Here is a 21,904-nt window from a genome sequence, read left to right on the forward strand (position 1 = left end):
GCCAGTAGGACGCCAAACCGGAGGGGGGTTCTGCAATATATACAAAGTGGTCAAGATAGAGCAAATATAAGAAGAACCAAAACAAGAATTACATAATAAGTTTAAGGTTGTGGGGATAACAGCATGATTTGCTCATGTTGCGTATGTAGTACTATCAAATTTGTTAGTAGTTTTAAAAAATACAGTGAAAAAAAAAACACAAGCAAGAAAGAAAAAGCACATGAAGCTGTATTTTGCAATAGTTAGGTAGTAAAGGTTAATCACAATTATTTCTATCTATAATTAAAACATGGTTAGAGTTTTCAATGGATTTTGCTACAATATCAATGTTTCTTTGGTCTTTTGTCTGTTGTTTTTGTATTTTTATTGATATGCTCTTCTTATTTTCTTTATTGGTTTTGTCCTAAAAATTATGATTTATAGAATAAAAGACTTTTATTTCTTTCTTTCTTTTGCAATAAAAAAAACTAAGAAGATATTAGACTTCTAAGGGTACGAAAATAGTGGATAGTTTATCATCAATAACAATTGTTCTTGACACATTTAACTTTTTACATTATTCAACAGGTCCTTTGACTTTATACGTATGTTGGTGATGTAAGTAAACGTGTACCGAAACTTACAAGCTGCTGAGCTGTTTGTTGACGACGCCGATGACGCCGTTGTCTTTTTCGTTGTAGTCGGCGGTGACGCAGCGCCCGCCCAGTTGAAACACCGCGAAGTACCGCTCCGCCTCGTACCACTTGCCCAAGTACTGGAAATATAGCAGAAAATTCAAATCTGAAACCGTTCCCCGTTTAAAGATTACTTGCAGATTTCTATGCTTGTAAAAATTAGGGACAAGAGATATTGTCTGCGAATATTGCAATAATTAATCTGCCGTCTGTGAACACTAGAAACTTAAATTAAAACCCCATTTAAGTACTTACTTATTTTAGCCCGAAAAAAAAACTAAACAGAAAAGCTCAATCAAAAGAAAACTTACGACAGTTTTTTTTCAATTTTTCGATCCCTATCCATAATTTTCATTCATTTCAGTTTTAGGGTAAAATTTTATAAATAAATAATAAATAGTTAAAGGGTAGTGCACAGAAATTAAAAAAAAAGACAGACACAACACACGATATTACAAATCAATATATTCAAAACATCTTGGTGGTGTTAAAATTCGCATGTCCTCTGCTTTGAGGACATGCGAATTTTAATGACGTGACCCATGATTATAATGTTTGAAGCGTGCATTTCTGATTAGACTCGCCTAACTAGCGCGCTCGATTTTCATTATCATGCGTTTTTCATTATCATCATATATTGTGGTGGTCATCAAAATGCGATTTGCGATCAATTATTTTGTTTACTGTGAGGTCACAACCAGGGATCATTTGTTTAAGATTAGATATGTAATAACGTCCTTGTCTGAATATGCAGTAAGACAATAATATAATGGACACCGTGGGCTAAAAAAACCCTATAGATTTTAAAGGTGTATTCTTGACCGCATTTAGAGACTGAAATCGGTCAAGTTTTAGAGATAAGAAGATTTTTGTGAAAATTTGTTTCTGTATAACTAAATAAAAAACTGACAGACATTAAAGTTTTAAAGTGAAGTCGCAATTTTTTTTCTGTAAAATAAATAGAAAACTACTTATTTGTCGTAATGATTTTTTTTAATATATAACGTGTCGTGTGCAGAAAATGTAAAAAATTTTTTTTCGTAAAAGTAACAATATAAAATGTTTTGCTCCTTATGACGAATGCGTGATTTAAATCTGCCCCCGAGGAAAAAATGCTTTTTTTCGATTTATTTGTATGCATAAAACGTAAACGCTATTTGTAAAACTGTAATTCAAAAAGGATTTAACTATTTTTTTTGTATAACCTATTTTTTGCAAAGTGTTACTGTGTATATAGTCTATGTGTTAAAGTGTCACTTTTTGACATCTATCAATAAAGATATTTGGATTAGGTCCCATAGGGAGCGTGCATGAACTGTAGGAGGCAGCACAGGAGCCGTCAGATTTTTGGCGCGAGGCGTAAATGTGATGTTTTTTGTTTCGATGTAGCCCACAAGATGGCAGAACCTACTCTGCACAAGAAAACACGTGACGTGTAAATATGCATGTTTATGGTTCCGATTCAGGCCACAAGATGGCAGACCCTCCAACGCGCACGGTCCCTATAGTGGCAACATCGCGATCAAAAAGGCGTTTTGCACTAAGTAACAATAAAAAGATGTTTTTTTTGTAACTGGCTTTAACTCTGAAATTAGGCGACTTCCAAAAAAGTTTATAGGACATTTTAGTATTTAAATATGATCAGGAATATACTGTCAAAATCTCTCGCAATGCTCACGGGCACCGTGTATATTCTTTATATCTTTATAGCACACTTAAATATAAGAAGAGGATAAGTATATAGAATATAGCCACTCATGCGGTGATGAATGATATATAAGGATTTTAATTACAAAACTTCGGTAAGATTTAATTAATAATAGGTAATAAGTCTTTAATAAGATATATGAAAAATACCTTAATTTGAAGAGATTAATAAATTAGTAGTCTGGTTGAGTTGAAAATGACTGTACCATCCCCCACACTGGTAACTGTCCATCGGTCGACCTTATTACACAAAGCATAAGGTCCACCGATGGACAGTTAAGAGTGTTGATGTTTGTACATAGACCATTGAAAGGCATTTACGCCCCGAGCATTTTAAAGCTGTTAGTTTTAAAGCGGGTCAGTCTGCCGCATGCATCCTGATAGGTGGGCTAGTATAGGCAATTAGGCACCAAGTGGATGCCGCAGGATAAGCGCAGATGTGGCAGGACCAGACTAACGCTTTCATCAGTATCTGGCCGGAAAAAGCACAACAAATGTGGAGATCAAGAGGCCAGAAGTGGGACAAAAAAAAATTGAGGGCACGGTGACTTACCCGACTGGGGTTAAAATCGGCCATCACGCCGACGTCGGGACACGTGCCGAGGAAGGGCACTTGCGCTTCGCACATGCGGAGCATCACGAATCCGCACAGGAACACGGCTATTTGTCTAATCACCGACATCTGAAACAAACCGTATTATTTACTGTCTTGCCTTATTTTCTCTCTAGTGGCGTCGCGGAGTCGGCACGCCAACGTTGCGTCAAGCAGCAGTCAGAAAAGAAGAGAGAGAATCAATCATGGTTCTGACTATAACGCTGTATCTAAATAGAAGTAAACAAAATCTACCCTAAAATGGCTCCTTAAGCCAGTTGAGGGTAGATGAAAACATAACACGATCAAATAACGTAGGTTATAGTCAGGTCGTACAGTCACAGACCCAGGCGGTTTTGTATTTGGTTGGTTAACCAATAAATCTTATAAATAACATTTAAGTACCTAATTAATCTAAGTATGGAACTTAAGCGACATAGAGATAATAATGAACTTTAATAACAGTCTCCTGAAAGTTACACTAACACTATAATAAGCGTCTTCTAAAATTGATTTATGAATTCAGTACTTATCTTTTAATAAAATGAATAGGTAGTCACGGACTTTTTGATTTCGGATTCTGCCCTGCTAAAAGTAAATGCATTAATCACATTTGAAAACTCATGCCATTGTTTATGTTGTTCTCTTTTTGAATACGTTCTTCATTTAAACGATGTTTCTCATGCAAGTACTGCATTTACGATAAGTAGGGCGGAATTGTTTAGCCATTTAGGGATCAAGCTAATTTGGTTGTCAACACTATCGATATAAAATGTCCAATGTAAAGTAAACCCTTAAGAGGATACGGGAGCTAAGATTTAAATATTTTAGGTGAATATATCCGTCTCGCTAGCAGAAGCGGCTTCTTAAACTAGTGCGATAAGGACAACGCCAGATTAGGCGAAAAATTCTGCGCAAAAATCTTAAAAAACGATGTTTCGTACTCGACTGTTTCCTCCTCCAAATCTTAACCAAATGTAACGAAATTTTGAGATCTCAATGATAATAAAATTATCTGTGTCGGATTGTTTTGCTTTTTAGGCTAATTGATTTCAGTTTTGAATACCATGCTTCTCTTGTCGGCCTAGTAAATTAGGCCGTTTTTGCGAAAAATATCATAAAAGCAAAACAGCCCGACACAGATATTAATAATAATATGTGTTGAAAAAATCACTGCTCCAGCTTCAAAAACCACGGAGGAAACAGTCGAGTACGTTTGTATGGAGAAATGACCACTCCTGTTGCCTCTTAATGGCTCAACAATTAAAGTCCGTGACTGTACCTATATGAAACATATGTAACATGTAACTTTTTACCTCTCCCAAAATTCTTTGATAAAAAATTATCAACGCCTTTTTTACTGTTTACATATGTGAACATACCGTTGTTCATCATTATGAGATCATTGAACAGACAACTGATATAAGCATAAACCACACCTTGCGGTTACACCTACATAGTTATCGTATTACAGACAAGTGTCCTTATCCACCTACTTTGAATTGGAGAAAAAAATATATAGTCGCAGCTATGTAAGTATTGGAACAAAAAACTGACCAGAAAGTAAAGTAAAGTAAAGTAAATATTCTTTATTGCACCAACAATTATAGGTACATTTTACATACATGTAAAACTACAAATGAATTTTAAAGGAAAATAGAACCAGGTAACAACAGGCGGTCTTATCGCTAAAAAGCGATCTCTTCCAGACAAAATTCAAAATTCAAAAATTTATTCTGCAAGTAGGCCTCAAGGGCTCTTTTACAAGTCAATACAACATTTATAGTAACATCATATAGTGACATGAAAAATACATAACAACATTTATAAATACAACAGCCAATACCTGGGTAAACATTACATTATAATAATCTTAAAATAAATAATTAATACAATACAATAGAGATGTATAGTCTCTATGGTTAAAAACACATTAAATCTGGAGATGAACCTTTAGGTAGCCATACAAAAGTCAACAGGTAGTGCAAGGAGCTAAATATGGAGACTATTAAATACAAACACACATACTACTTATATAAGTATTAAAACAATACCTAATATACTAATAAATATACAATATAATATAATACAATATATATATATATATATATATATATATATATATATATATATATATATATATTTATACTTACATATATACAATATATAAATGGCAACTTAAGGTAGAGATAGAAAGTATAGTTTCAGCTGATTTTTGAAAATGGGGAGAGATTTAGCTAATCTTAATTCTACTGGCAGAGCATTCCATAACCGAACAGCCCGGAAGGTAAAAGAGCTATTATAAAATTTTGAAGTAGATAAGGGAGGAGCAAGAATATGAGTCTGAGAACATCTGATAGAAGAGAGATACTTGAAACGCTCTTTGAGATAAGGTGGTGTAGCGGGGTTAAAGAGAATGCCATATAGGAGGGCAAGATCATGAGAGTCACGGCGAAGACGAATAGGAAGCCACTTGAGCTGAGAACGAAACTGAGACACATGGTCATATTTGCGCAAGCCAAATATAAACCTTATACAGAAATATGGTGGTATAGTGTCAAATCAAGGTTGAAATTGTTTTGCGGTAAAATCTATCTTGTAAAATGAATAAGCCGTTAAGAGGGAAGAATAACTTTTTGAATCTAACGAAGTAACGGTAATTTTTCTATGAAATTCCATTTCGGTAGAAAAGGTTTTCCACTTAAATCTTAATAAATCACTTTGATTTTGATGTCGATCGCTTCAGCATAATATATATTTTAGGATTCGCTTTTAAAAAAAGTTTTTCTTTTGCAAATTTTGAAAAAAGGAAAACCGATGCACCTTGTTTTTCATTGTGTCAATAAAATACAAAAAAAAAACATGAAAAATGAAAAATGTTTAGATGTGGAAAAACGTTTTCTCCTTCATGTGCGTTTCCTCTTAAAGTAAGTGCGTTTAAAGCAGTTTCTCCCAACCATATTACGGAAACAAAAGAAATTGTAGGTGTACCTACTTAGTTTTTTTTACCTCAAAGCTTAACTGGAAGTCTCCATTTAACAAGGGGTGTTCAACTCAGAAAAACTATACACCGTGTTTTTTTTTATTTCCGTTAATTTCAAGGGAGCTTTCCTGAGCTTAAGTTAAGTAACTTTCTCAAAGACACCGGTATTCTAATTAACTCCATTTCGGAGATAATTAATAATTTATTTTTATCTTATAAAGCTCTTACGAGCGTATACACTTGCATTAGGGCCTGTTTAAATATTGATTAGTGGTTAGTACGAGTTTATACATTTACTATTAAACGTAAGTACTATCTCGGTCGATCGATGTTCGAAATGACATTGATATGTCCAAGTCCTCAATTGTTAGGTTGAATTAAATGTAATGCTCGTGTTACAATAATACTATATGCAACATTTAATTATGTTTTATAATTTTTTTTAATTAACTATGTCATTTACTTTCATTAAACGTACTTACGCATACCCCGAAGTTAACGGAATTCAATAATAACACGGTGTATAGGTACTGCTTTGTTTTCATTATAGGTCACTAACCTAATTCACTATTTTAACGCAATTGGCATTACAATGATGCTAATGATATATTGTCAAGCAATCGGGTCATTCGTATTCAGTGGACACCTCTCCAGTAATGCCCCGATGGAGAAAGCAGGTGGTAGAACAAAAGACGCCGATGAAAGGGACCTCAGACTATACCTACTGCGAATATACTCATATTGTTGGTTGTTTGTTGTTGGCATATGGGTATGACTGTTTTTGTTGTTGTTTGAATTTAGAATTTGTAAGCTAGAATACGGTAAACTATTGAGTGAGTTGTCGACTGGCTGTTACGGCTGTTATGCTTAGGCTATAGATCCGTTAGAATGTCCGTTGCCAGGGTTGCCTGCTGATATTTGACCTAACCTAGGTAATTATATAGTGTTACATTATCTCTTTTTATGTGCATTGGGATAAATTAGAACGCGGGGTGATTTTGAAAATCTGTAATATCTACGTATACTAGATATTATCCGTATAGATCCGTTTTTTAACGTAAGAATTTTTCTAACCTCAAAAGTAGTAGTAATTAACTTTTTCTTCCGAAATACTAGAGTTCCTATGATATCTGTACCCCTAGTGTAAATATTTTCGACAGCGAAACGTTACGTACGCGTTTGCGTTAAGTGTCATTTTGTATGAGATTTTTGACTTTCCAAAACGTCCCGCTTGGCGCGCTGTTCAAAAACCCATACAAAATGAGACTTAACGCAAACGCGTACGTCACGTTTCGCTATCGACTAAATTTACACTAGGGGCACTGTACTCAGTGGCGGGGCAAGACCAAAATTTTATGTGGGCAAACATTTAGCGAGGCCCTCTGGTGGCACATGAAATAACGAAATTTTTTACGCCGCGAGGCCGTAGACTGTGGCCCACGTCGCCCACGCCTAGAACCGCCTCTGTCTATAGGTACTATTATTCAGTGCATAGTTTACGCAGTTTTAATTTTGGAGGAAAGAAGTTATAAAGTATTACTTTTGAAGTTATAAAATTACTAACCTAAACATATTTTGGCCATACTTTAGCAAAGCTTGCCAAAGCATCTTGCTTACTGTTGCCTCAGAAAGTGCATCAAATTTAGTAGATATTACAATTTTCAAAATTACTTAGGTTTCGAAGTTATCCCAATATATCTTAATTGTATTTACCAGAAGATTCTGTCGTACTATCATGCATAAGAAATAAGGACCACCATTTCTGATGCAGGTGACATATTTACTTGTAAGGTAGTTTAGGTAAAAAAAAAAGAATTCAAGCTTTTTTGCAATCCCACTTTAATATTGACAAATGAGTACTTGAAGAGAGTAAACACCAATATCTAGATTAGTTTTTAATTATATACTTATCCAATAACTTCAATGCTATACGATAAATAGAGGTAATTAAATTAACGAATATTAACAAACCTAATACAACCAACTATCTCTCTTCTAGGTACTCAACCAGGCAACATTAGGTGTTATACTAGTGCTACTTATTTCTTTCAACTAAAGTGGAATGCACATTGGCAGTGGGAACTGCACTTGCTACACATAATACCTATCGCGGAACTAGGTCGAAAGTATCCTTCCATGTAGGTTAGGTCCGTCAGAACGGTACGCCTAACGGTCCGCGCTGGAGATGCCCATATGAAAGGAGGCAGCGAGCCATAAGACCATAATGGAACTTAACATAACAATGTGAGAAGTTTAAAAATAGCATGGACATATTGGACATAATATATATTATATAGCTTGAGGTCAAACCGTCATTATTGGACTACTTCGCTGCTTTTTTGTGGCTCGTAAAATTTTAGCAGAGTTTTTAAAGACCGGCACAGAGTTGTGTGCTTCTTCTTCAAAAAATTGACATTATGCATCGTATATTTTTGATACGGGCTCGTAAATAACCAAAGGGTAGTTAGTTTAAGTTTTAAGAGGGAAGAATAGCTTTTTGAATCTAGCGAAAAAACGTTTTTTTTTTTTTTTCTATGAAAGTCTATTTCGGGAGAAAACGTTTTCCACTAACTAAATCTTAACAAATCACTTTGATTTTGATGTCGATCGCTTCAGCATAATTAATTCTAGGTTTATAGGTTTCGATTTTTAGAAAAAAAAAAATGTATTGCAAATTTTGAAAAAAAAGGAAAACCTATAAACCTAGATCTTCATTGTGTCAATAACATACTAAAATCATGGAGAATGGAAAATATTTAGAAGTGGAAAAACGTTTTCTCTTATTGAATGGACGATCACGTGGTATACTTCCCTCTTAACGAACATACTTTTATATAGGTTTAATAAACAACAGATGACTTTAATTTTTCGGTATCAAATAATTCAGCAAGCAATGTAACATTACTTTGTTTTGACTCAAAACCTCGCATTTAATGACGCGATGTCACAACTGTTACAAGTGCCTATGATGTCGTACGAAATACATTGCCGCTTGAATTTTTTACATTAATTAATTATGCTCTCGTAGTTAAGCCTCAATTAAAAAAAAACCTTCAGAATCGTTTTATAGCACTACAGTCTAGTTAGGTTTGCGGTTATATCAAAAATATACTCTGTATTACAAATACAAATACGTTTATTATTATTACACAATGTGTATTACACAATTTCCAAATTTTCATTCCTTTACAAGCACGATTTATTTTATTAGAGAATTTATGTCAGAATGCGGAATATTAGACGGGCGATAAACCTCCGCCTTGTAGTTTTTCTTTTTTATGAATAGGAAAAATCACTGCATTTTGAGCTGTCCGCTGTAACTCATAACTCGCGGTCATCAGTATTCGCATTCGCCCACTTCCTTCGAGCTTCGCCATTGAGATAAGTCGTACGCTGCTGTTGCGTTTACCTTACTTGTAAATATGACCTTAGGCTAGCCTAGATGTTGGTGATTGGTGAATGGTTAAAAGTCTGGAGCGGAAACGGGAATTTAAAAACCATTACTTTACTAAAGCAAACAAATACTGTAAAAAAAGTAATGTTTTAAAAAGATTTTGTTGTAGTGTATTACGGATCCAACGGATCTATCGTCGGTCTTGCGAGCGCATGTCGGTAGTCAAGTTTTATTCCTGTTTGACGTTTGACTGAAACCTAGGTCGCGCACTATTGGTGAAACCTGCGTCGAAGTCGAAACGTCGGGACTAAAAGTGAAGCAATAATACATGGAAATCATACCGAAAAAGAGGTGTTGCCTTACATCAAATGAGGTAGTTCTGTTTTTTATATATATTGGTAGTGATGAAATAGTAATGACAAATCCAAGTTTTCCACCTCGAAAGCCCTTCGGATCATTGTGTGTATAATATACAGTACAGCGAGGGAAATTGAAAAAGGGGAAAAAAACAGAACTGCCTCATTTGATGTTAGGTAAAATGTACCAATTCCATGGGCTACAATTATTTTTATAAAATAAAATATACGCACGGCCCGATTCGAAGAATGAGATACGATAACGATACGTTCTGGTTTGGATAAGTTCTCATGATAATCTCATATCGTTTGTATGTCGTATAATTGACAGAAGCAGCTCGATTCGGGCGACCAATGTCATTTTGACGTTAGAAATATCGTAGATAGATCTTATTGGGATCACAGCGGAATCCAAATAAACGTCAATTTTGGCATGTCGTTTAGTTATCGATCTTTTAAAGATCTTTCCAAGATCTTAAACGTGTCTTAATCATTCTTCGAATCGGGCCGACAGTCGGCTACCGTAAAACCACCCAACTATAGTCCAATACTGCAACTATGGTCCACAAGTTCAAACGGAAATTAAGTATCTATACCAATGTTCCTTGTGGTTTACTCTTAGTTTTGCCTTCCATTTATAAACATACTTTGCCTTAGAACTACAAAAATATAGTAAAATACACACCTGAACGAGAAAAAATTAGTTTATTTGTGGACCATAGTTGGGAGCTTTGGACTATAGTTGGGTGGTTTTACGGTATATACAAACACTGCCTTCTAAGAGTTTGTACCTTCGTTTTATTTTGTTTCTATAATGAGTGGCATTTATGTATCATGAAAAGCAATATTGAAGGTCAGTTAAGTATTTGCGAAGTGTTCGTATCAGATTAGTTCATAGCTGTTCTCGCCCGTGTTTCACTTCCTACATTTTTACTTATATTGCTAAGATTACCAAAACTTCCTTATAGATCAAGTTTATTTTCAAATTGTGGGTATTACTGGACAAGTACCTAATCAAAACTGGTTCTGTCGGTCATCGTTAATTTTATCTTTCTAATTTACATTTTATTTGTTTACGTATTATCTATGTATTTTGTGACGAATGGTTATTGACATTAAAATTTATCTCTGCTCCTAAGCAGGAAGACAATTGTCTGTTTTGCATTTTATATCTCATATTTTGATGTATTCTCATTTGTCCCGCCGGGCACTTATGGGAATATACCCATATTTCCATTGATTAGTTGTTCATTCATTCAATTTGTAATCAAAAACCATGATTACTAAATATTAACTTAATGAACCACAAGTTGTTTGCAGATCTTTTGCTTTTAACATAGGGATCTTTATGAGAACAAAAAACGTTTCTCCCCGTAAGTCCTGGATTACAACAGGAAGTTGGGTTGGGTTATTCTAAATGTGAGTGGGGTGAATTTATTACATTTCATTGTTTTGTAACCCTACTTGATTATTTTTACTAATCCAACTTTAAGCAAACATAGGTGAATGATAAGAAGTGCCGCTCACAGACAGGAGGTTTGAGTGAATGAGTTTCTTGTCCCTTGTGAAATTATCATGAATGAATGTAAAATCCCCAACCATCATAAGGCAGCCTGAGTGCTGTAGGCTCATTTGAAAGAAAAGGCCTAGCTGCATCCTGCAGTGAGTATAGGCTAGTGCTGATGAGGAACTCTGTACGTTACCTACCTTAGTAAGTAGTTACTGACAATGACTACCTTCTTGCTTACAGAACTACTACTGGAAGAATTAGAGGTGCGCTTAGTTACTTACAAATTATAAATAGGAACATTTGCATACTTACCACATATCTCATGATGTGGACAAGTTGGGTTATTACATTCCTATTGCAATTACAAATGCATGCATGCAGAATCCAACAAAAAACTCAAAAAAGGAGTGTACAGGTTTTTAAAGGGTCGGCAACGTGCATGTAAATGTAACACTTCTGGAGTTGCAGGCGTCCATACGCTATGGTGACTGCTTAACATCAGGTGGGCCGTATGCTATTTTGCCACCATCGGAGTATAAAAAAAAAACTGAAAATAATTTGGTAAAATAATGCGTCTTACCTTTTAATCCCGTTCCTAATCACAGGTAAACTTAAAAACAATAATATGTTCAATCGTTCTTGGACTGACACTTGTAAACTCTAATGCTAGAACGCGGAAGTGAGCACGAATGTCCTTCTCACCCGCCTGACCAAGACTGACTAAGATCAACAAACACTAAAGTGGTGTTAGCATGCGCTCTGCTTCGCGTAACTGTTGCAGAGTCGAGTGTTCAGGAAAACCAGGACAACTTGCACTATAAGAGCCGTATTATACTTAATCGTAGAACGCACTTATGCTGGACCACTCGGGAATTAGACTCGCAATGTGCTTGGTGAGAAACTGGAACTGCTGAAAAGGCCCGTTACTTGATTCACAAAGCATTTTGTCTTGACTGGAGCTGGGCAGTGCTTGTAATATAAACTTGACCTAGAAATTTATGTGCGTTATGCGTTATTGTAGGTCAAACTTGTTGTACTCGTACTTTAGTACTTTACCTGAATTTATGCGCTTGGTGAATGTTGTGCAAAATAGGCCAGATTTTTATGCCAAAAGTCAATGCCTCCTTATACGTCTGATGATGAGTGTGATTGAACACTGAACAGTGTTATTTATGTAGTGATCTGGGGTTTTTCGATCTTACTTTAGTTCTAGGCGGATCATGGACTTTATTTAAAGGGTTTGTAATGTTCCCTTACTGACCTCCCACGTGCTTGGAATTACTTACTCGAGGAAAATTGGTTGGAAACGTTTGTTTAGAATTTTGCCAGTTAGTAGTACAACTTGCTTGGGTAGTTTTAAAACTTTACTATCGATACTGGCATTAAAGTATTCCTCGATTATATTGCGTATAGATAACTGGTTAGACAAGGTCTCTCCACTTAAATACTAGGATCCCGACCGTTCGGTTCATTGACTCTCAAAAGTCATAAAATTCATGCGCTTTCAGACTTCTGGTGAGTTTTTCATTCAAATGGTTCTTGTTTAGTCAGAATTTGGACACATATGTGAAAGAACTTCCCACTTATTTTACTAAATTCCCTTTAAATAGATGCTAATCTAGTTCTTAACAACGTGCTGTCTAGTTTCCAACTGCCTTTTTTCCAGTTATAATGACCTTTAAAATGTTTGTAGGCAGCTGGTCAGTTCCTCCTGTGTTAATTGACCGCTGCAAGGCCGTGGATGGTCACGCATGACATAACCGATTGGTCTAATGTTATGAATTATTATTACACTATGTCTCTGGCTCTGGTAGCTATGACGTAGACGTTATCATTTTTATTTCTGTCATTACTATACTAACCTTTAAAACAGGAAGCAAGTTTATTTGTGATGTTGATGTATCTTTTGTATTTATTTTAGTTACATCTTTGAATCGGTCCATCGGGTCTATAGCCTGGTGGCATAATTTTTTGGTCGTCATCCAGATGTTACCTGATTTAGATTATGTCAGAAGGGAAGGATTTCGGGTAACTTTAGAATATGCTTCTTAAATGTTAACATCAATGACAAATGTTAATGTATAATTTCATCTTTTCGTCTTTTATTATTTATTACTTTTATTAAATTTATACTTATCGTAGCCAATGGACGCTCGCTCACGACTCCAGGGTTGTCACATGCGCGTTGCTGACCCTTTTGTATAAAGCTGATTTTTTATGTGCAGTGCCACTAACGTGTAACCAAATGTGGCATGCTATGCATTCATAGTACATTGAAATTAAATTATGAATTTATGTATAATTTAATTGAACTCCGTATTATTCTACATTATGGTGCAGAGCGCTATCTAGATTCAAACGTGTGAACTTCATACCGGGCGATTGCGCGAGTTGGCGCAGCGCTCTTATTGCGTAGTGCCGGAACAATCGGCTAGGGGGCACTACACATCGATGCACAAAATATTTTGTTTTTCGCAAAATATAAATAATAACACTTTAATAAAACGAGAAACATGTTGAGAAAAAGTTTTAAATAAAAAATAAAAAATATAATTGGTATAACAAGAAAATATTTGAAATGTATTGATCCTGGATTTGAATACACGACCAATCAGTATCATATAATACTAAAATTCGTCATTTCATTCGACTGGGAGCGTGGCGTCTCCTGTAATCCGGCTACTCGGAGGTCGGGACCGGAGGATGGTTTGAGGTCGGGAGTCCTGGTGCTGAGTGGCCCATGTTGACTGGACGTCCACACTAAGCCTGGTATTAATATGGACCTCCCGGAGGAGTCTGGGAGGTGCAGGTTAACTAAGGAGGGGCGAACCGGGCCAGGGGGGAAACCCAGCAGCCAAAAGTCCCCGTATCGGGCAGTAGTGGGATAGCGGCCGGGAGTGGGTGCTCAGTAACAGCCCGACCAATATAACCAGACCCGTTCCTTTTGCAATTATTTACTAAACCTAAAACACTATTCTATGGAAATAACATTAAGGTGTATTTTTGCTTAACAACGGATGCGCTCAGTAACAAAGCTAATCTATTTAATCAGACCTGCCCGTTGCTTTTGGCATTTTATACTTCAACTAAACTTTAAGAATATCGCTATATGGTATGTTTTCGCTTGCCAATAAATGATCAGTACCACAACTACAAGTCAGACAAGATCCATTCCATCTGACAGTAGATTTGAAACAGATTCTTATATTTATTTTGTTAAGGTTGATTTTCCTTGACACCGGATTTTAAATAGTCACTTATCACTGAGTGGATTGCTTTTGGTATGACGTCGACATGTGACGTTATTCGATTTTCGATTTATACTTATTTGTATGATATCAGTTGACTTGCGAAGTGATATCATGGTAGCTTGGTAGCGCAGAGTTACCACGCTACTGTATCATTTATTTACCAAGTTATCATTTATTTGCTATGTTCATTGTAACGCTCTTATACAATGTCATTCACTGCCAAGCTGCATTGACTTAACGCCCGATTCGAAGAATGAGATACAATAACGATAAGTTCTGTAGGGCTAAGAAGGTCGGCGCTTACCATCTGTCACCATATCTGTCACGTTCTAACAAGTATGTAAGCGCGAAAGTGACGGGCATAGTGACAAGTGATAAAAATGAAACCATGCTGCCACCGTTGGTTTAGATAATTATTCATTTAGATATCGTTTATATGTCGTATAATTGACAGAAGCAGCTCGATTCGGGCAACCAATGTCACTGTGACGTTAGAAATATCGTAGATAGATCTTATTGGGATCACAGCGGAATCGAAATAAACGTCAATTTTGACATGTCGTTTAGTCATCGATCTCTTACAGATCTTTCCAAGATCTTAAACGTGTCTTAATCATTCTTCGAATCGGGCCGTTTGTGTGAAAACCGCGTGGTGGGAAAACTAAATTATTGCGTTCTATGTGGCAAAAATGTGGCGTTTTTGGTCCTTAATTTAATATTATTTGACAACTGCCAAATTATCTCCCTGGTTTTATGACTTATTTACAGTAGCCCATAATTCCTGTTACTAAGCTTCACATGCATCTATCACTATGATCAGAACATTATACAAAATTACTTTTTAGGGAGGTTTTTCTTCTTTCTTTGACGCAGGCAAACCTACTGTTATATAGGTACCTGGGCTTTTTTATGGCAGTTAATATGAACCTGGTAGTTGATTTTGGCTGATTGACTTGACTGCTGATTTATTTATTTATTTATGTCTGATTATCTGTGTCTAAATCAGCAGTCTCTTGAAACAGGCAGACATTTCAGATTTATGCAGTTTTATTTATTTGAAAAATTTAACCATTATTTTTTTTGGTACTACTGCTTTGGTCCTGGGGCTGTATTCAAAGAAATCATGATATTTAGACATTTTTTAATTATACTTCCAATCTAATTAATAGTACTTCGCGTTAAAATTCAAACATCAGGGGCCATAGCCTAGTTGTCAATTGTTTATTGACAAACGTTGATCGAAAAGTCACAAAACGATACATATGAGCATTAGATATTGTAGGTACGTCGTTGGTTATATGGTTAAATAAAACAACTCAATTCTATTTTATTTTTATTTTAGCGTTGACTTTCAAATCCCTTATTACAATTTTAATGACTATGTTGTTAACTAACTGATTCACAGTTCAGCGATCAAACAAACCATGATTCTAAGACACAGCCCTCGCTCAAGGAACTACAACCAGAACAAACAAGTATACGTGAGAAAATTTTACACCAATTGCTTCTCTTAACCAACACTTCTTACCAAAATGCTATTTAGCAAACTTTACTTCAAATCTAATTTGAGTGAAACAAAGAATGTTAAGAAAAACAATTGATTTTTTTTTCTGGTGTTTCAGCACAGGACTGGCCGGTCAGAATTACACTCTCCCTGGTTTTATGACTTATTTGGTACAGTAGCCCATAATTCCTGTTACTACTAAGCCTCACACGCATCTATCAGTATGTTTAGAATATTATAGGTAATGACTTATTGGGGAGGCTTTTCTTCTTTCTTTTCGGGGATTTCAGGGATTTCGGGCTTCAGGTCTTTCAGTGGCTCTCCCAGTTTCTCCATCTTCAGGTCTAGCTTCTCTGCCGATTCAGACAAGATCAGTTCTGGGACTTGCAATGGTTTCTTTTCCTCTGCCAACTTCTCTGGAGCTATTTGTTTTTCTTGCGGGGCATCTAATTTCACTTCGGGGTCCACCTTCTTCTGTTAAGGAGAAAAATTATAAGGTGTTTAATATGGTGTTTGATATTTGTCAGTTCACAGATCTAACAATTACGACACAGGGGGTGGCTACGTATTACTTATAAGAGTTATAAGTTAAGGAGCAAACCAATATGTGCTGATCAATAGATTAAAGGCACTATTAACCAATGTGCCTTGTATTTACCGACCCATTATGCTAAATTTTTATTCAGGTTAAATAATGCACACTCCTAACAGGCGTTACAAAAATAAACTTAACTTACCTCGACAATATGTTCAATCTTCTCCGCTATCTCAGGCACGTTCTTGGCAACGACATCCACAACAGCAGACTTCGCCGCAATGGGGTCAGCGGCCGGGTCAGGCAGAACATTGCAGTCAGCCTGGTTGGTCTTCAGGAAGAAAGCCCGGGAGATCTTGAAGCGGTCCAGTACGCCATATGCACTCTGCATGACTTGCATGTTGGCGAGGCGGTCGCGGGTCAGCACCCATGCGTTTTCTGGATGAAGGCAAGTTCAGTTAAGAGTATTGAAGTGAGGCTTCGGTGTTTGTACATTTGCGAGGTGGTTCTTAGTAACATTAACAGTTTACAGAAAACTATGCTTAATTATGCAGTCTTAAGTTGTTATGATCATGGAGGTTGTTCACAACGTTTCACGTTTTCTTTCGCCAACACGTCGTATACATAAGTGGAAGTCCCAATAGACTGTATTATTCGCATGTATTAATAGACTGTATGTCTTAGTTATTGCTAAATATTTGATTATTAGTCAGTTAATTAGTACTATTAAGTTAATATAATCAGTTCAGACTTGGTTTCCATTCTAACGGATAACAATCAAAAAATTAAGTTTGCTCTTGGAATATTTAAAACTGGTCTCTCACACAAGGTAGACATCGCTCGATCTATAGATCGTTTACCAGGAACAGGAGCATCAGCTTACAGGGATTTTAGTACATAGGTAGTTTAGAAAACTCGTTGTTGCAAATACATATAGTTCTTCATAAACTGTTAATGTATAAGAATATCCACCTCTATAACGCGCCAGAAATTGCAGGATGATACCCCGCTGCTCCGACGCAACTCCTGATATATTGAGTTTTGTTGCGTTGCTGTTTGAACCTAAGTAATAAAGGTACCTATTATTTATATTCTCGAATCTCAATTAAGACATTAACTTTAGTGGGTACAAGTTGGAGAAATGTGTTTACGACGTAAGTTACTTAAACTTTCATATAGCTAGGGGTATCATTAACAATAATGTAATGAAGTTGTGGGTCATATTGATGATGACAATAGCGACCGCATTATAACCGAGGTGGTCTAGGGCATAATGCGGAATCTAGCTCTTAAAAGCTATTCCACAATCTTTGACGAATTAAGGATGACTCACGCTACAATCATAGAAAAAGAAGTGTCGGATGCCTCGTCTCGGGCCCGGGCCGTTTTAGTGTGAGTCGAACTTAAAAGAATTACATATTATAAATCTTGACGCGTTTGTATCATATCTTCAAGCAGGTAAGAGTACCTATGGAATATAGTAGCTGTAGTGCTGTACCTGCAGATAATTATAATAGATAACATTACTTACATAAATGCAAAAAAGGCGAAAGCTGCAATGCCATTGTTTCGGTCAGTGATAATACTGTTAAGAAAACATGCTTAATTGTTTGTCGATGTTGAACTAAAGAAAACATCGGGCACAGATTATTTCTCGATGATGCGCCTTTATACTGGAGTGCATAGCCTGAGCTGATCATCACCTCGTCTATAGGGTACCTACATCTAAAGTCTTCCTACTACGATATCGTAGTCCGTGTCCAAAATGCTGAACTCGTTGTTGAAGAGCACGGGCAGTAAAGAGAATTTCACGAATTTGCTGAAGTTTACGAGTAGTAACTGTACTTACGTGTATGCACAGGCCCGATTCCGCTGCAAGACCACATGACAGCGTAGTTGTCGTAGTCCGTGTCCAAGATGCTGAACTCATTGTCGAAGGGCACGGGCAGTGAAGAGTATTTGACGATGATGCGGCCTTCGCCCTCACGTCCGATCACTTGTAAGTGCCCGTCCATCACGCGCTTCATTCCCGTGCTGGTTAAAATAGAAATGAAATAATTATAATGAAATGGCAATGTGGCAATTATAATGAAACTTGGTAAGTATCTCTATAGTCATCTAAAATAATGTTTTTTTACTATAAAATTTTAATAATTAATAAAAATTGGTAAGTATCTCAATATATAAAAATGTAGTACAAAAGACATAAACGCGCGACCCCCCGGGCCCTGCAAATCTCACCCGCTTATGTATTTTCTAAGGGCGCGGCAGCACGTGTTTGGTCCAATAAAAGGGGTTCTAGAATATCGTCAATGAGGTTTCATTTAATTATCTCATTAACAGGATGTAATACGTTGCAAATTAATTTTCCAATTTTCTCTAAAAACATCATAAAACCTAAATATTTAAAAACTTGAATATGGAGTATATTAGTAGGTAGTAGGAACCGAGTACTACCTAATAGCTGTAAAAATATTGGCACCTAATTTGTTAGCCTCTTATATACATATGTATGTTCAATAGAATAATGGATTTAACTATCTCGAAAATGTATAACATCAGAGACACTTAAAATAACCGATAATAATGAAAGTGCTCAAAAATTGCTCCACTTTAGTTCAAGGTTCACCTATGTAATAAAAAAATTAAATATTAATTTTTTTTGTCAAAATCTTCATTTCTGGTTGAAACGTTCTTCGGTCTTCACGTAAAAGTTTCGTGTCAACAAAACACAAAGCGTAACTCTGCTAAGAAATTTTGGTGGGTTTAGGTCTGACACTTAGAGGAATTTTATCCTAGCCCAAAATTGCTTCTTTGCAGTTTATGGAACGCTCATTATGAAATTAAAACACTATGGTCTATCAGAAAATGCCCTAAACTTTATGTCTTCCTATCTTAGTAATAGAACACAAACAGTTGTTGTAAACAAAACCCAGTCTAGCGGAACTGTAGTCCAATTAGGAGTGCCACAAGGTTCTATTTTGGGTCCATTCCTGTTATTGGTTGATATAAATGATTTGCCATGTATAGTAGAAAACCTTTATGAAATAGGTCTTTTTGCTGATGATACATCACTACTTTTAAAGTTGATCGGAAATCTACCGATTACAGTGTAATTAATAGCACACTCATTGATGTACTTAACTGGTTTACTATTAACAATTTGCTTCTTAATGCTAAGAAAACCAAATGTATTAGATTTTCTTTGCCGAATGTTAAACCAGTCGAGACTAAGATAATATTAAATGCATATATTTTAAATAATGAATGCATAGAGATGGTAGATAAAGCACTGTTTCTTGGTTTAACATTGGGCAAAAATCTACAATAGAGTCCTCATATAAGAACGCTAGCTAACAAATTAAGTTCGGCCGCTTACGCTGTTAGGAGAATCAGGCAATTGACCAATGTTAGGACAGCTCGCCTTGTCTATTATAGTTATTTTCATAGTGTAATGTCATATGGTATTCTGGTTTAGGGCAAAGCAGCTGACATACAGACTATATTTGTCTTACAAAAGAGAGCCATTCGTTAAGCAAAGTAGCAATTAAAATCATTGTAGTATGTGTATATGGAAAATCATTGTATAGGTGACACAGCTCAGGTAAGAAAGCACATCAAATATTTTTTGTGGGTATAGCAATCTGTCAGATTTATATAATGTATATTCTCATTTCTTTATTAATTTTATTTTTCTTTTCTCTTTATAAAATTCGACATGTTTTTGAAAGAGCTACGTATTTGTATGATTTGATATGACATATATATTTTATTTATCAAATTTATATAAAGAAAAGTAGCTACTGTATGTAATTGCATGATTTCTATAGTAATCTAAATTTTTTATTTTTATTTAGTGCATGTAAATTATAAGATCTAATGTTTTCAAAAGATGTGTCCCGCCGAGTTTCTTGCCGGCCCATATTGGGATACCCTCCTCCAATTGAGGGGGGATTTAAATCTTCTTGGGTCAGAGGTGTAGGGCTAAAGCCGGTGTAGCTTTATTTGACGTTCATAAGTGCATTGTAACATTGCGCATATAAACTATCTTTATCTCTTATTTTTACGTTGAATCTGATCAAAGCCTGTTTGTTGTTACTCCTGTACCGTAGAATATACTTACAGTGAGTTAGTGATCTCGTTGGACACCAGGATCCTGCCCTCCGGAGTCTGCTCATACTTGGTGGTGACGCAGCGGCTGCCCAGCTCGCTGACTGTGAAGTAACGCTCCGCTTCGTACCACGTGCCCAAGAATCGGTTCATGTTGAAGTTGGCCATGGGCTGTAGGGTGAAATTAAGGTTTTTAAGGGGATTCGTGATAGGGTTCGTATACAAGGCTTTTTTAATGATGCAGCACTGGTAGCATCAGACTCTTCAAGCAATATTATTTCAAATTAAGTTTGCCTTCATATCAGATTAAGACAAGAAGAATCAAAACAGAAAAACCTGTTCATTGTTTGTGTTGGTCGGTTATTAGATAGTTCAATTTAATTCTGCAGAATAAGGCTGGTATGGAAATGGATTTTGGGATTTATATTTCGGTCTACTTTTGAAAACAATTTTATTTTATCGCTTCAATACCTACATACACATGGCATGTATTCGAAATGGCTTCGTTTTCGTGTGTCTTACTTAATATACGAGTTATATTTATAAAACTAATTATGCATAATTTTTGTTATAGGTACCTCGTGAGACCCAGAAACAGTTGTTTTATTTTAGAATTCGGAACTCTTAGTTATTAATAATAAAAAACTCATATTACAAACAAAGACAGGACTTAAATTAGTAGGTAACAACAGGCGGACTTATCGCTATAAAGCGATCTCTTCCATGAAAGTTCCGAATATAATTGTGAAATATGTACACAAATTTGTACGCAGGGTCTCAGGAGGATGGTGGATAATTTCGATACCTTTTCTTCTGCCCAAAAAGACAAATGGATACTACAAATAAATCGACCGGGATTTATACCGTGATTACCTTTTATATTGTTTTTATTGAGCTCCCGATATTTCGACGCATTACATGCATCTTGTTCACGGGTAACTGGAGATAGCGGGTGGGTGTCAAAGTTGTGTGATCCCGGTCGATTTAAGTGTAGTGAAACTAATCGTGAATCATTCAAAACTGAAATGGATACTAATCCCAATTATAGTAGTTCTGTATACATTGTAATGGAAGATACTACTATTTAATTGAAACGTTGTCAAATCATCTATTAGTACAGAACCCTAATACTTTGCCGACACCCGCTCTTACAGACGATCCTATAAAATCGAAAGTGCATGAAATTGAAACCTCACCTTACCTCGGTGCAGTGACCGAGGACCGGTCGGTGTCTGTGGCCAGTGCTCCGCGCATTATATAAGCACGGTAACGATGAGTCAAGGTTGAG

At 36.0% G+C, this 21,904-nt stretch overlaps 1 protein-coding gene across 1 annotated transcript in view; it reads right to left on the reverse strand.

Annotated features, from left to right (window-relative positions):
- Window positions 1–21,904, reverse strand: part of LOC133518787 (uncharacterized) — a 30,072-nt gene that overhangs the window by 1,730 nt on the left and 6,438 nt on the right. The window contains exons 3-7 of the mRNA XM_061852489.1: window positions 20,630–20,787; window positions 18,356–18,540; window positions 16,709–16,944; window positions 2,935–3,063; window positions 624–754 (exon numbers count right to left, since the gene is read on the reverse strand). Coding sequence (XP_061708473.1) covers window positions 624–754; window positions 2,935–3,063; window positions 16,709–16,944; window positions 18,356–18,540; window positions 20,630–20,787 — 839 coding nt within the window. The remainder of the gene's footprint in view (window positions 1–623; window positions 755–2,934; window positions 3,064–16,708; window positions 16,945–18,355; window positions 18,541–20,629; window positions 20,788–21,904) is intronic.

The sequence above is a fragment of the Cydia pomonella genome, chromosome 6 (genome assembly GCF_033807575.1).
Source record: "Cydia pomonella isolate Wapato2018A chromosome 6, ilCydPomo1, whole genome shotgun sequence".
Taxonomy (NCBI): Eukaryota; Metazoa; Arthropoda; class Insecta; order Lepidoptera; family Tortricidae; genus Cydia; species Cydia pomonella.